General features: G+C 49.2%; 1 protein-coding gene across 2 annotated transcripts in view; it reads left to right on the top strand.

The window, feature by feature from the left end:
• The window catches only part of MYSM1 (Myb like, SWIRM and MPN domains 1), a 67,810-nt gene that overhangs the window by 40,339 nt on the left and 11,901 nt on the right, over window positions 1-15,570 (top strand). Inside the window, exon 19 of one of the 2 annotated variants that reach the window (XM_063939269.1) lies at window positions 7,322-7,376. In XM_063939269.1, coding sequence (XP_063795339.1) covers window positions 7,322-7,376 — 55 coding nt within the window. Of the gene's footprint in view, window positions 1-7,318; window positions 7,377-15,570 lie in introns of both variants that reach the window. The other variant, XM_063939268.1, reaches the window with a different exon arrangement.

Genomic DNA, 15,570 nt, shown 5'->3' with positions numbered 1-15,570 from the left:
CCCCTCCCATCTCCATCCTGACTAGCCAGTAACTCAGTTTTTGTTATGTGCCTGTGGAGTACAGACAGTTTTTTGACTTAGGATTTTTAGTTAGGTTTTTTTATTGTTTTATTCTTCTGGAGTATCTAGTCCCTGTACACAGGTGACAGGTGCTGTTAGTCAGTTCATCTCCCACTCGCGGCTGCCTCCAGATGGGTCACCATTCTTCACACTGGGGCTCTTTGTTTCTTGTGGATGAAGAGGCACTACTAAGGTACAGAACAGTCACAATCGGTCTTTGACAGTATTGGACTGTTCTAGAGGTGTGTGTGTGTGTGTGTGTGTGTGTGTGTGTGTGTGTGTGTGTGTGTGTGTGTGTGTGTGTGTGTGTGTGTGTGTGTGTGTGTGTGTTTTTGCTGTGCGCGCTGCTCCGCTCGTGTTCTTCCAGTTCCCAACCAACAGAAAGGTCAGGGATTTTACTCAAGTCTTTTTCTCGTAAACAAACCGGATGGTTCGTTTAGTCCCATTTTAAATCTCAAATGCCTAAATCCGTTTCTCTCTGTCCAGAGATTCAAAATGGAGTCCATCCGTTCACTCATCTCGGCCATGCAGCCGGAGGAATATTTGGCTTCCATAGACATAAAGGATGCATACCTACATGTTCCCAATTGGAGAGGTCATCAGTGTCTTTTAAGATTTGCCGTCGGCCCTTGGCATTTTCAGTTTCAGGCTTTTCCCTTCGGACTCTCCACGGCACCTCGGGTGTTTACAAAGATCATGGGACATATAGTGGCAGTTCAACGGTGTCAGGAAGTCGACATTACTCCTTACTTGGACGATCTCCTAATCAAGGCTCCATCGGAGTCGATTCTTCAACAACACTTGCAACTCACGATAAACACCCTGCAGTCATTCGGATGGATAATAAATTTTCCAAAATCGACACTACTTCCTTCCCAGAAGATGGTATTTCTGTGACTCTTATTCGACACCAGGAGTCGGAGAGTGTTTCTTCCTCAGGACAAGCTCCAGGATTTACAGTCCAGAATTCGAACACTGTTACAATTACCGAAGGTTTCAGTTCTCCGAGGCATGCAGGTGTTAGGCAAGATGGTTGCGACCTTCGAGGCACTTCCTTACGCAAGATTTCATGCCCGACCGCTTCAGGCTCAGATTCTTTGCTGTTGGTCCCGGATGGGACTACACATCAACTTACAGCTGTTCCAATATAGCTGTGTCAATATAGACTCGTCAATCGCTCCAGTGGTGGCTTCACAGCCACAATCTAACCAAGGGAGCCCCGTTTGCGATTTGGTCTTGGAAGATAGTCACCACGGACGCCAGCCTCACGGGTTGGGGTGCAGTGTTTCAAACTCATCACTTTCAGGGACCCTGGAGCAGTCAGGAGTCATTGTTGCAGATCAACATTTTGGAACTGCAAGCGATACAAAATGCGCTCATTCAGATACAATCCATGGTCCAGTGTCATCTGGTTCGTGTTCAGTCCGACAACGCCACGGCGGTGGCTTACATAAACAGACAAGGAGGAACTTGAAGTTGGAGCGCCATGAACAAGGTAGCTCACATTCTCAAATGGGCAGAGAAGTGCGTTCCGGCCATTTCCGCAGTTCACATTTCGGGAGTCGACAACTGGGAAGCAGATTTCTTAAGCCGTGACACGGTCCACCCAGGGAAGTGGGAGCTTCACCAGAAGGTGTTTCTATCTCTAGTCACTCGATGGGGAACACCCGACATAGATCTCATGGCGTCTTGTATCAACAAAAAGCTTCCTCTTTATGGGTCGCGCACTCAGGATTCTCAAGTGACTCTGGTCGATGCCTTGACAGCCCCATGGCTGTTACAGCTGGGATATGTGTTAGCACCAATCCCGTTGATTCCACGTTTACTTCAACGCATCCGGCGGGAAGGTCTGCCGGTCTTTCTGATAGCTCCGGATTGGCCGCGTCGTCAGTGGTACACTCTTCTGCACGGCATGGTCGTCGGGGAGCCTTATCGTCTCCCTCTATGACCAGACCTTCTCTTTCAAGGACCATGTCACCACCCAGATTTAAATCAGCTGGCTTTGACGGCATGGTTCTTGAATCCAGCATTTTAAGAGCTAAAGGATTATCTCGGCCAGTCGTACAGACGATGATTCAGGCCAGGAAGCCGGTAACTTCTGGAATTTATCACAGAGTGTGGCGCATTTACATTGCTTGGTGTGAAAAACGCGGATTGACACCGGACCTATTTAGGGTGCCTCGCCTAGTGTCATTTTCTTCACTGCGTCTTTCCTCACTAAAAGGCCAGGTTTCTGCCTTATCAGTCCTTTTTCGAAGAAAATTGGCTCTCATTCCAGAGGTACAGAGTTTTCTACAGGGTGTTATTCGAATTCAAACACCCTTTATTCCCCCGGTTCCTCCCTGGGACTTAAATGTAGTCCTTACGGCCCTTCAAAAATCTCCGTTTGAACCTTTGGAATCTGTGGAACTACGATATCTAACACTCAAAGTTGTTTTCCTTTTGGCCATTGCATCAGCCAGATAGGTTTAGGAGTTGGCGGCTCTGTCTTGCAGACCGCCTTTGTTGGTTTTTCATGATGACCGTGTCGTTTTGCGTACAAAACCTTCTTTCCTTACGAAGGTTGTATCGGCTTTCCACCTTAATCAGCACATTGTCCTCCCAGCGTTTGCTCCGGCTTCCTCCGGGGAGGAGAGCCATTTGGCCTTATTTGATGTGGTTCGGGCCTTACGTATTTACTTGTCTCGTACTGAATCTATTCGTCGTACTGATACGTTGTTGGTGCTAGTTGACGCACCCAAACAAGGTTGGCCGGCTTCTAAGAACTCGGTGGCTCGTTGGGTAACTTCAGCCATTCGACAGGCATACGTTTCTTCTAACTCTTCTGTGCCTGGCCCAATACGAGCTCATTCGACTAGGGCTGTTGGAGCCTCTTGGGCTGTTCGTGGCGGTGTTTGTGTTGAGCAGCTGTGTAGAGCGGCGACCTGGTTGTCTGTGCATACCTTCACAAAGTTCTACCGTTTTCATACGTTTGGTTCAGAGACTGCCTCTGTTGAGCATCAAATTTTACAGACGGCTTCGCCGTCTACGTCTCCCTCCTCTCGTTAGCTTGCTTTGGGAAATCTCACAAGTAATGGCGCAGCGTCTCCCAGATGGATGAAAGAGAAAATAGGATTTTAATACCTACCGGTAAATCCTTTTCTCTTAGTCCGTAGAGGATGCTGGGCACATTAAGACTTTAAAAGGGGTGTGAACTGGCTCCTCCCTCTATGCCCCTCCTCCAGACTCCAGTTATAGGAACTGTGCCCAGGGAGACGGACATTTCGAGGAAAAAGGATTTATTTTGATTTAAACTAAGGTGAGATACATACCAACTCACACCTCAAGCATGCCGCACAACATGGCATTTGCAACGGCATGAATAACTACAGCAACAGGCTGACTATAAACGCAAAGCAACACAACACATGTGTAACCATAACCAATAACTGCAGATACAGTACGCACTGGGACAGGCGCCCAGCATCCTCTACGGACTAAGAAAAAAGGATTTACCGGTAGGTATTAAAATCCTATTTTCTCCTACGTCCTAGAGGATGCTGGGGACACTTCAAGAACCATGGGGTTTATACCAAAGCTCAAGAACGGGCGGGAGAGTGGGATGATTCTGCAGCACCGATTGACCAAACAATAGGTCCTTAGCCAGGGTATCAAACTTGTAAAACTTTGCAAAAGTGTTTGAACCCGACCAAGTAGCTGCTCGGCAAAGCTGTAATGCCGAGACCCCCCTGGCAGCTGCCCAGGATGAGCCCACCTTTCTGGTAGAATGGGCCTTCACCGATTTCGGTAACTGCAATCCAGCCATAGAATGAGCTTGCTGAATCGTATTACAGATCCAGCGTGCAATAGTCTGCTTAGAAGCAGGAGCCCCAATCTTGTTGGAATCATACAGGACAAACAGAGCCTCCGTTTTCCTAATCTGAGCCGTTCTGGCTACATAAATTTTCAAAGCTCTGACCCCATCTAGAGACTTCGATTCCGCTAAGGCGTCAGTAGCCACTAGCACCACAATAGGTTGGTTCATGTGAAACGATGACACCACTTTCGGCAGAAATTGCTGACTAGTTCTCAACTCTGCTCTATCTTCATGGAAGATCAAATAGGGGCTCTTGTGAGACAAAGCCGCTAATTCAGACACCCGCCTTGCAGAGGCCAAGGCCAACAGCATGATCACTTTCCAAGTGACGAATTTCAACTCTACCTTACGTAAAGGTTCAAACCAATGAGATTGCAGGAACTGCAACACCACGCTAAGATCCCATGGTGCCACCGGGGGCACAAAGTAAGGTTGGATGTGCAGCATGCCTTTCACGAAAGTCTGAACTTCCGGAAGGGAGGCCAATTCTTTTTAAAAGAAAATTGACAAGGCCGAAATTTGTACTTTAATTGAGCCTAATTTTAAGTCCGCATCCACACCTGCTTGCAGAAAATGGAGAAAACGGCCCAGCTGAAATTCTTCCGTAGGAGTCTTCTTGGATTCACACCAAGACACATATTTTCTCCAAATACGGTGATAATGTTTTGTCGTTACTTCTTTTCTCGCCTGAAGAAGTGTGGGAATGACTTCACTGGGAATACCCTTTCGGGCTAGGATCCAGCGTTCAACCTCCAAGCCGTCAAACGAAGCCACGGTAAGTCTTGGTACACGCACGGCCCCTGCTGTAACAGATCCTCTCGTAGAGGAAGAGGCCAGGGATCTCCTCCGAGCAATTCCTGAAGATCTGTATACCAGGCCCTCCTTGGCCAGTCTGGAACAATGAGGATTGCATGAACCCTTGTTCTTCTTATGATCTTTATCACTTTTGGAATGAGTGGAATCGGAGGGAACACATATACCGACTGAAACACCCACGGTGTCACTAGGGCGTCCACCGCTATTGCTTGAGGGTCCCTCGACCTGGAACAATATCTCGGAAGTTTCTTGTTGCGGCGAGACGCCATCATGTCTTATTTGAGGAATTCCCCAATGACTTGTCACTTCTGCAAAGACCTCTTGATGAAGACCCCACTCTCCTGGATGGAGATCGTGTCTGCTGAGGAAGTCTGCTTCCCAGTTGTCCACACCTGGAATGAAGACCGCTGACAGAGCGCTTACATGTCTTTCCACCCAGCGGAAAACTTTTGTGGCCTCTGCCATTGCCGCTCTGCTCTTCATTCTGCCCTGGCGGTTTATGTACGCCACTGCTGTTATGTTGTCCGACTGAATCAGGACGGGCAGATCGCGAAGATGTTCCGCTTGTAGAAGGACGTTGTAAATGGCCCTTAATTCCAGAATGTTTATGTGTAGACAAGCTTCCTGGCTTGACCATTTTCCCTGGAAATTTTCCCTCTGTGTGACTGCACCCCAGCCTCGGAGACTCGCATCCGTGGTCACTAAGATCCAGTCCTGGATCCTGAACCTGCGTCTCTCTAGGAGGTGAGAGCTGTGCAGCCACCACAAGAGTGAGATTCTGGTCTTGGAAGACAGGATTATCTGTCGGTGCATGTGCAGATGGGACCCGGACCACTTGTCCAACAGGTCCCACTGAAACACTCTGGCATGGAATCTGCCAAACTGAATGGCCTCATAGGTCTCAACCATCTTCCCCAGCAACCGAGTGCATTGATAAATCGACACTCTTGCTGGTTTCAGAATCTGTTTGACTAGGTTCTGAATTTCTAGAGCCTTTTCCACTTGAAGAAAAACTCTCTGTAATTCCGTGTCCAGAATCATACCCAAGAACGACAGACGTGTCGTCGGAACCAACTGCGATTTTGGCAAGTTTAGGAGCCAACCATGTTGTTGCAGAATTGTCAGGGAGAGCGTAATGTTCTGCAGTAATTGTTCCTTGGACCTCGCTTTTATCAGGAGATCCTCCAAGTACGGGATAATTGTGACTCCTTGCTTGCGCAGGAGAATCATCATTTCCGCCATTACTTTGGTGAAAATTCTCGGAGCCGTGGACAGACCAAACGGCAACGTCTGAAACTGATAATGGCAGTCCTGCACTGCAAACCTCAGGTAAGCCTGACGTGGTGGAAAAATGGGAACATGCAAATAGGCATCCTTTATGTCTACCAACACCATAAAATCCCCCTCCTCCAGACTGGATATCACTGCCCGGAGAGATTCCATCTTGAATTTGAATTTCCGTAGGTAGAAATTGAGGGATTTGAGGTTCAGGATCGGTCTGACTGAGCCGTCTGGCTTCGGGACCACGAACAGTCTCGAATAGAAGCCTTCTCCCTGTTGCGACAAAGGAACCCTGACAATGACTTGATTTTGACACAATTTCCGTATTGCTTCGCATTCCACCTCCCTGTCCGGACCTGATCGTTCCTCTGCGTTTTTGCATCAGTCTGCAATCAGATAGTTGCCACCCAGGGAGAGTGAAAACCCGCCCCGTGCAAGTGTGCGAATGCATGTGTACGGTGTGCGAAAATTCCGCCAGACAGCGGACATCTGCAAATCCGTTCGCACCTCACTCACCATCAAATGGTTTTTACCAGTGTGTGCAGTGTTTGCGTAGCCCAGGACTTACTCCTACAGTGCAATAGAATCAGGCTGATCGGGGCCGGAGCTGACGTCACACACACGCCCTGAAAACGCTTGGGAACGCCTGCGTTTTTCCTGACACTCCCAGAAAACGACCAGTCACCACTCACAAACGTCCGCTTCCTTTCAATCACCTTGCGAACTCCCGTGCGATCGAAATTTTCGCACCATCCTGTCGCTGTTTAGTGACGTGCATTGCGGCGCATACACATGCTCAGTCATTCGATAATCGGCCGCTGTGTGATTTTGCACAACGACAATCCGGTCTGAATCGGGCACTAAATTCACAAATCACATTTTTAATACTTTTGGGAAACATAAATAAGACGTAATTAAGATTTTCTGCTACAGAAGCAAAATGCATCGTCCCTCCAGCACTTACTCATCCGTAGCCCCATGAGTGGACCCCCGTCTCTGCTCGCACCGTTCACCAACCCTCCATGAATCCTCTGTCAGTTTGTAGGCTAATTATTTTTCCTTTTACACGTTGACTTATCAAGTGAAAATAGTAAATTGATCGTCTGGTGTAAATCAATGTTTAAGCGCTGGGTGTTAATGGGATATTGGCTGAAATGAAAAGACTCCGCATCTTGCGTGTCGGAAGCTGGTTCTTCTGCTTAAACATCCATTAGAAGCGATTGAAGCAGCCAGGCCAGGTAAATGCTGATTGATTCTATTCCCTGGGCAGAGATGTGAATTATGTCTTCTTTCTCATCCGTGCAGCAGCGTTCCTATGGACAGGAGGTTCCGACAGGACTGCGACCTCACATGCTTACAGAAGGTGGGCTTTATTCTCTGGGTGTAATATTGTTATCCCTTTTAGCTTAGCATAAAGCTGAGTTATATCCTACCGGAAAATGTATTGTGGAGTAGTGACAGGTACACTGGAGTAATGATTCTCCCTGCAGAGATAATGTTGGTATTCACAGTGCTGTACCTGTCATCATTGCCAGGCAAATGCTGCATCTTTATAATGGTGATCACAGCTCAGTATGGAGTAAACCTCTCTTTGTCCGAACAAGCTGAGTGTATGAATTTATCCTCTGTGCTGCTGGGGGACCCTGCTCCTTCCACTATATAACTCTCAGTCTGTAACTTTCTGCTGCCTCCATTCCTCTCCTCACATCATGTCACTGCCCCGTCACATGCAGCCCTGTCCTCACTGACACATCACTCATCTCCTGATATACTCTGTGCTGCTGGGGGACCCTGCTCCTTCCACTATATAACTCTGTCTGTGTCTTCCTGCTGCCTCCATTCCTCTCCTCACATCATGTCACTGCCCCGTCACATGTAGCCCTGTCCTCACTGACACATCACTCATCTCCTGATATACTCTGTGCTGCTGGGGGACCCTGCTCCTTCCACTATATAACTCTCAGTCTGTAACTTTCTGCTGCCTCCATTCCTCTCCTCACATCATGTCACTGCCCCGTCAAATGCAGCCCTGTCCTCACTGACACATCACTCATCTCCTGATATACTCTGTGCTGCTGGTGACACTGCTCCTTCCACTATATAACTCTCAGTCTGTAACTTTCTGCTGCCACCGTTTCCCTCCTCACATCAAGTCACTGCCCCTGACACATGCAGCCCTGTCCTCACTGACACATCACTCATCTCCTGATATACTCTGTGCTGCTGGAGGGGGCCTGCTCCTCCCACTATATAACTCTCAGTCTGTGGCTTCCTGCTGCCTCCATTCCCCTCCTCACATCATGTCACTGCCCCTGTCACATGCAGCCCTGTCCCCACTGACACATCACTCATCTCCTGATATACTCTGTGCTGCTGGGGACCCTGCTCCTTCCACTATATAACTCTCAGTCTGTGGCTTCCTGCTGCCTCCATTCCCCTCCTCACATCATGTCACTGCCCCTGTCACATACAGCCCTGTCCTCACTGACACATCACTCATCTCCTGATATACTCTGTGCTGCTGGGGACACTGCTCCTCCCACTATATAACTCTCAGTCTGTGGCTTCCTGCTGCCTCCATTCCCCTCCTCACATCATGTCACTGCCCCTGTCACATGCAGCCCTGTCCTCACTGACACATCACTCATCTCCTGATATACTCTGTACTGCTGGGGGACCCTGCTCCTCCCACTATATAACTCTCAGTCTGTGGCTTCCTGCTGCCTCCATTCCCCTCCTCACATCATGTCACTGCCCCTGTCACATGCAGCCCTGTCCTCACTGACACATCGCTCATCTCCTGATATACTCTGTGCTGCTGAGGACCCTGCTCCTCCCACTATATAACTCTCAGTCTGTGGCTTCCTGCTGCCTCCATTCCCATCCTCACATCATGTCACTGCCCCTGTCACATGCAGCCATGTCCTCACTGACAATCACATGAGGGCACAGGTCACTGCCTCCCACATGACCAGTCCCAGATACTGTGCTGCTGTGATCAGGATAAAAGAAAATGATTGCTAGACATGTTGGACCATAGTACATGGAGCCTTAGGGTGTAACTTGGATGTGTACATAAACCTGATGGTATGAGTGCAGATATGATGGGGCCTGCGCATGTGCAGAACGGGTCTTGCGATTAACATGCGGCAGTGTTTGGGGTGTGGCATGTAGCTCCTGTTTTGTAGACGTGACGGGTCCAGGGTCTGTGACATCGGGTGCAGGCTTACTGGACTCTGGTGTTCTGATCTGACAGCTAGCCTGAGTGAGCTTCAGCTGACGCAGACTGACCGCTGCCTGGAAACATTGCAATTGCAACCGATGGTAACCCAATGGTGAGTCCTCAGACGCAGGCTTTTATCTCCATATGTGTGATTTTCAGTTTGCCGGCAGCCGGGCTCCCGACGACCAGCATACCGACAGCTTCTCTCCCTCTTGGGGGTCCACGACCCCCCTGGAGGGAGAATAGATAGCGTGGCGAGCGCAGCGCGCCTGCAAGGGGCTCATTTGCGCTCGCCCAGCTGTCGGTATGCCGACCAGTGCCAGATTAAGGTCCATATGGGCCTGGAGCTGAAATTTATGAAGGGCCTATTTTATGCCATGGCAGGGGATGTGAAAACACCATGGGTGTGTGACTAGTAATGTTAGGGGTGTGGTTGATGTTGTGAGGGTGTGGTCTGCACAGGAGGTGTGACTAGTAATGTTAGGGGTGTGGTTGATGTTGTGAGGGTGTGGTCTGCACAGGAGGTGTGACTAGTAATGTTAGGGGTGTGGTTGATGTTGTGAGGGTGTGGTCTGCACAGGAGGTGTGACTAGTAATGTTAGGGGTGTGGTTGATGTTGTGAGGGTGTGGTCTGCACAGGAGGTGTGACTAGCACCTACCTTGAAAAACCTCAATCCCCCTCACTTCTTCAGTTATATCAACAGTGTAATGTGACAATCTAAAAATGACCAAAGGAAAACATCTCTTGTTAACGTGACTGTAATATAGAAAATGGTGCGCTCAGTGATGACATAAATATAAAAACCTCTCAACGTAAGAGGTTACAGGTCGCTCAGCGATGTCATGAATGTGAAATCTTTCTATATGTAAAAAAAAAGTTTACTTTTGTAATAAGTAGTTATACTGAGAAGGAATGGTGGGGTTGGATGGAGGGTGTCGCCTGGACAGGGCAGAGCAGGCAAAACTGAGGTGACCCAGCATATAGTGAGATAGATAGATAGATTCAAACCCAAATTGCTAATATCCAATACATAACTACAGTATAATGTATTAGGGGCTCCTGACTGGGGAATGGCATAAGACACACGGAGACGCACCATCTTATGGACATGTTATCGGAGTGTCACTGCAGTTGTAGTGAAATCAGATGATTAATCGCTAACATTGGAGGCAGTAGTCTGTCAGAGATCTGCACATAGCATGGGGCAGGTGCAGGTTTTGACGTTTGTGTTGTAAGATCAGCATAAAGTCGCACACACTACAGCGGCAATAGATGCACACACAGATGTATATACACAGATGTGCCCGAGTTTGACTCAGAATCAGGCCCAATTTTTGGGTTATTATATATGTTTTAATGGGGTTGGTATCAGGATCCCGATGGTTGGCATGCTGGCTGTCAAAATACCGACATTGGCATCCCGATGTTGAAAATACCGACATGAACTATTTAACTAAGCTAACCCCCTAACCCTAACCCACCTTTCCCGTACCCTAAACACCCCACCACCACCGCAGCCTAACCCTAACCATCCCCGGGGGTGCCAAACCCTAGCCCCCCCTCCCCGCAGCCTGACCCTAACCTCAAATCCCCCCCCCCCTCGCAGACTAAGCATAACTACCCACCTCCCCTCCCGAACCCCCCACCGCTGCTTATCTCTGGTGGTCTCTGTAATCATTGTTCGGGATTCCGACGCCGGGTAGTGATCAATGTCGGGATCCCGGCTCCAGCACTCTGAGTAATGTCGGGATTCTGGCGTCTGTATTTCGAATGCTGGGATTCCGACCACAGGGATCCTGACCAGATCCCGTTTTAATGGTGCTAAAATGTATAATACAAAATGAGAGGACTATCTGTATATTATATTCTGGTGCTACACACACAAACTATTTATTTTTTTGGGGACAGGGGAGCGGGCTTTGGTTTTTATTTCAGTGGACTGGCAATACACAAATAAGGGCCCACAAACAGTATTTCTCTGACGTCCTAGTGGATGCTGGGAACTCCGTAAGGACCATGGGGAATAGACGGGCTCCGCAGGAGACTGGGCACTCTAAAAGAAAGATTAGGTACTATCTGGTGTGCACTGGCTCCTCCCTCTATGCCCCTCCCCAGACCTCAGTTAGAATCTGTGCCCGGCCAGAGCTGGGTGCTCCTAGTGGGCTCTCCTGAGCTTGCTAGAAAGAAAGTATTTGTTAGGTTTTTTATTTTCAGTGAGATCTGCTGGCAACAGACTCACTGCTACGTGGGACTGAGGGGAGAGAAGCGGACCTACCTGCTTGCAGCTAGCTTGTGCTTCTTGGGCTACTGGACACCATTAGCTCCAGAGGGTTCGAACACAGGGCCTGACCTCGATCGTCCGTTCCCGGAGCCGCGCCGCCGTCCCCCTTGCAGAGCCAGAAGACAGAAGAGAAGCGATGAAATCGGCGGCAGAAGACTCCTGTCTTCATTAAGGTGGCGCACAGCACACCACACACTCCGGTCACTGTAGGGCGCTGGGGGGGCGGGCGGGCGCCCTGGGCAGCAATAAATATACCTTTGGCATAAAAATACACATAATACAGTCTGTGACTGTATATGTGTAAAACCCCCGCCATTTTTAGTCAGAAACAGGACAGAAGCCCGCCGCTGATGGGGCGGGGCCTTCTTCCTCAGCACACCAGCACCATTTTCTCTTCACAGCTCCGCTGGAAGGAAGCTCCCCAGGCTCTCCCCTGCAGTATCCTGGGACACAAAGGGTGAAAAGAGAGGGGGGGGGGGCACATACATTTAGGCGCAAAAATTGTATATACAGCAGCTACTGGGTAAACACTGAGCTGTAGTGTAATCCCTGGGTTATATAGCGCTGGGGTGTGTGCTGGCTTACTCTCTCTCTGTCTCTCCAAAGGGCCTTGTGGGGGAACTGTCCTCAAATAGAGCATCCCCTGTGTGTGTGGTGTGTCGGTACGCGTGTGTCGACATGTCTGAGGTAAAAGGCTCCTCTAAGGAGGTGATAGAGCGGATATGTGTGTGAGAGGGTGTCTCCGTCGACAACGCCGACACCTGTTTGGATATGTGTAAGTGCTAAGGTGAATTTATTGCACAAATGGTTGGGGAACAGACAGGAAATCTACCCATGTCTGTCCCTATGTCACAGAGACCTTCAGAGTCTCACAATGCTCACTATCCAAATAACAAACACTGGTATCGACATGGAGTTTAACTCCACTGTCGACTACGATAATGCAAAGTTACAGCCAAGATGGCTAGAAAGTATTCAATATATGATTATTGAAATAAAAGATGATTTGCATATCACTGATGACTCATCTGTCCCTGACACGAGAGTACACATGTTTAAGGGGAAGAATGCTGAGGTAAATTTCCCTCCTCTCATGAGGAAAAAGAGCGGGAATCTCCAGACAAGAGACGGCAGCTTCCCACAAGAGAATTCTCAGGCTGTATCCTTTCCCCACTAGGGCCAGGATGTGTTGAGAATCTTCCCCTGGGGTGTCCTGTTTGCACAGACGGTAGCACTTGCTATTCTCAGGGATCCTGCAGATAGCGTGCACATTCTAGTATACTACCCAGACCGGCGATTGTGTCGGCATGGGTTTATAGCGCTGTGGCAGCGTGGACAGGTACCTTATCAGCAGAGATTGAGACCCTAGTAAATATATTAAAGATGCTGTCTTAAGTGATAGATATATAGTTATAAAGCATGCCCAAAGAGACATGAGTATACTGGGTCCTAGAGTCAAAGCTATGTCGATCTCTGTTTGACGTGTCCTGTAGAATATGCATTGGACAGATGATGCCGACTTAAGAGGCATATGGTAGGCTGAGGATTGTGTGGAGAAGGGTTCTCGGGCCTGGTCTCCGCAGCTATAGCTGGTAATTCTGCTAGTTTGCCTTATATTCCTGCACAGCCTAAGAAAGCACGACATTATTAAATGCAGCCTTTCGAATAAAGAAACAAGAAAGTCTGAGGTGCGTCCTTTCTTGTCAGAGCCGGGATCAACACAGCTAGTTCCCAGGAACAGAAGTCCTCCCCGGCCCCTACAGAAATCTACCTATACCGCTGGGGCTCCACAGGCGGAGCTAGGCCCGGTGGGGACACGACTTCGTAAGTTCAGCCACAAGTGGGTTCACTCCCTGTTAGGTCCATGGGCAATAGATATTGTGTCTCAGGGATACAAGCTGGACTGTGAGAAGATGCCCCCTCACCGACGGCCCTGCGGGCTTCCCCCCAAGAGAGGGAGCCAGTGTTAACTGCAATTCACAAATTGTATCTATAACAGGTGGTGGTCAAGGGTCCCCTCCTTCAACAAGAGGGTGTTATTATTCGACCATGTTGTAATCCCGAAACCAGACGGTTCGGTCAGACCCATATTGAATTAAAAATCCCTGAACATATACCTGAGAAGGTTCAAGTTCAAGATGGAATCGCTAAGAGCGGTCAGGGCAAGCCTAAAAAGAGGGAGATTTTATTGTGAATCGGGTCATAAGGGATGCATACCTTCATGTCCCCATTTATCCACCTCATTAGGCGTACCTCAGAATTGCGGTACGGGATTGTCATAACCAAGGTAATGGCGGATATGATTGTGCTCCTGCGCAAGCAAGGTGTCACTATTATCACGTACTTGGGCAATCTCCTCATACAAGCGAGATCAAGAGAGCAGTTGCTGAACAGCGTATCACTTTCTCTGGAAGTGTAACGGCAACACGGCTGGATTCTATATATTCCAAAGTCGCAGTTGGTTCCTACAGCTCATCTGCCTCTCCTAGACACGATCCTAGACACAGACCAGAAAAGGGTTTATCTCCCGATAGAGAGAGCTCAGGAGCTCATGACACTGGTCAGGAATCTATTAAAACCAAAACAGGTGTCAGTGCATCACTGCACTCGAGTCCTGGGAAGAATGGTGGCATCATACGAGGCCATCCCCTTAGGCAGGTTCCATGCGAGGACCTTCCAATGGGACTTACTGGACAAGTGGTCCGGATCACCTCTTCAGATGCATCGGTTAATCACCCTATCCCCCAGGGCCAGGGTGTCTCTCCTGTGGTGGCTGCAGAGTGCTCACCTTCTCGAGGGCCGCAGATTCGGCATTCAGGACTGGATCCTGGTGACCACGGATGCAAGCCTCCGAGGGTGGGGGGGCAGTTACACAGGGAAGAAATTTCCAAGGTCTGTGGTCAAGTCAACAGACTTGCCTTCACATCAATCCTGGAACTAAGGGCCATATACAACGCCCTAAGTCAAGCGGAGATCCTGCTTCGCGACCAACCGGTTCTGATCCAGTCAGACCGCAGGGGTTCATGTAAACCGCCAAGGCGGCACAAGGAGCAGGGTGGCGAGGGTAGAAGCCACCAGAATTCTTCGCTGGGCGGAGAATCAAGTAAGCGCACTGTCAGCAGTGTTCATTCCGGGAGTGGACAACTGGGAAGCAGACTTCCTCAGCAGGCACGACCTCCACCCGGGAAAGTGGGGACTTCATCAGGAAGTCTTCACGCAGTTTGCAAATTGATGGGAACTGCCTCAGGTGGACTAGATGGCGTCCCACCTCAATAAAAAGCTAAAAAAAGGTTTTACGCCGGGTCAAGGGACCCTCAGGTGATAGCTGTGGTCGCACTAGTAACACCGTGGGTGTTCCAGTCGGTCTATGTATTCCCTCCTCTTCCTCTCATACCCAAGGGCTGAGAATTGTAATAAAAGGAGGAGTGAGAACAATATTCTTTGCTCCGAATTGGCCAAGAAGGACTCGGTACCCGGAGCTGCAAGAAATGCTCTCAGAGGACTCAGGGCTTCTGCCTCTCAGACAGGACATGCTGCAACAGGGGCCCTGTCTGTTCCAAGACTTACCGCGGCTGCATTTGACAGCATGGCGGTTGAACGTCGGATCATAGCGGAAAAGGGCATTCCGGATGCAGTTATTCCTACGCTGATAAAGGCTAGGAAAGACGTGACAGCAAGACTTTTTCACTGTATATAGCGAAAATAGGTTGCTTGGTGTGAGGCCGGGAAGGCCCCACAGAGGAATTCCAGCGGGGTCGATTCCTGCACTTCCTACAGTCAGGAGTGACTATGGGCCTAAAATTAGGATCCATAAAGGTCAAGATTTCGACCCTATCCATTTTCTCTCAAAAAAAACTGGCTTCACTGCCTGAAGTTCAGACGTTGTTCCGGGGGTGCTGCATATTCAGCCTCCTTTTGTGCCACCGGTGGCACCTTGGGATCTTAACGTTGTGTTGGATTTCTTGAAATCCCACAGGTTTGAGCCACTTAAGACCGTGGAGCTAAAATATCTCACGTGGAAAGTGGTCATGCTATTGGCCTTAGCTTCGGCT

This window comes from Pseudophryne corroboree, chromosome 9 (assembly GCF_028390025.1).
Source record: "Pseudophryne corroboree isolate aPseCor3 chromosome 9, aPseCor3.hap2, whole genome shotgun sequence".
In the NCBI taxonomy this organism is placed as follows: Eukaryota; Metazoa; Chordata; class Amphibia; order Anura; family Myobatrachidae; genus Pseudophryne; species Pseudophryne corroboree.
The sequence above is the reverse complement of the archived record's forward strand: the minus strand, read 5'-3'. Positions and strand labels throughout refer to the sequence as shown.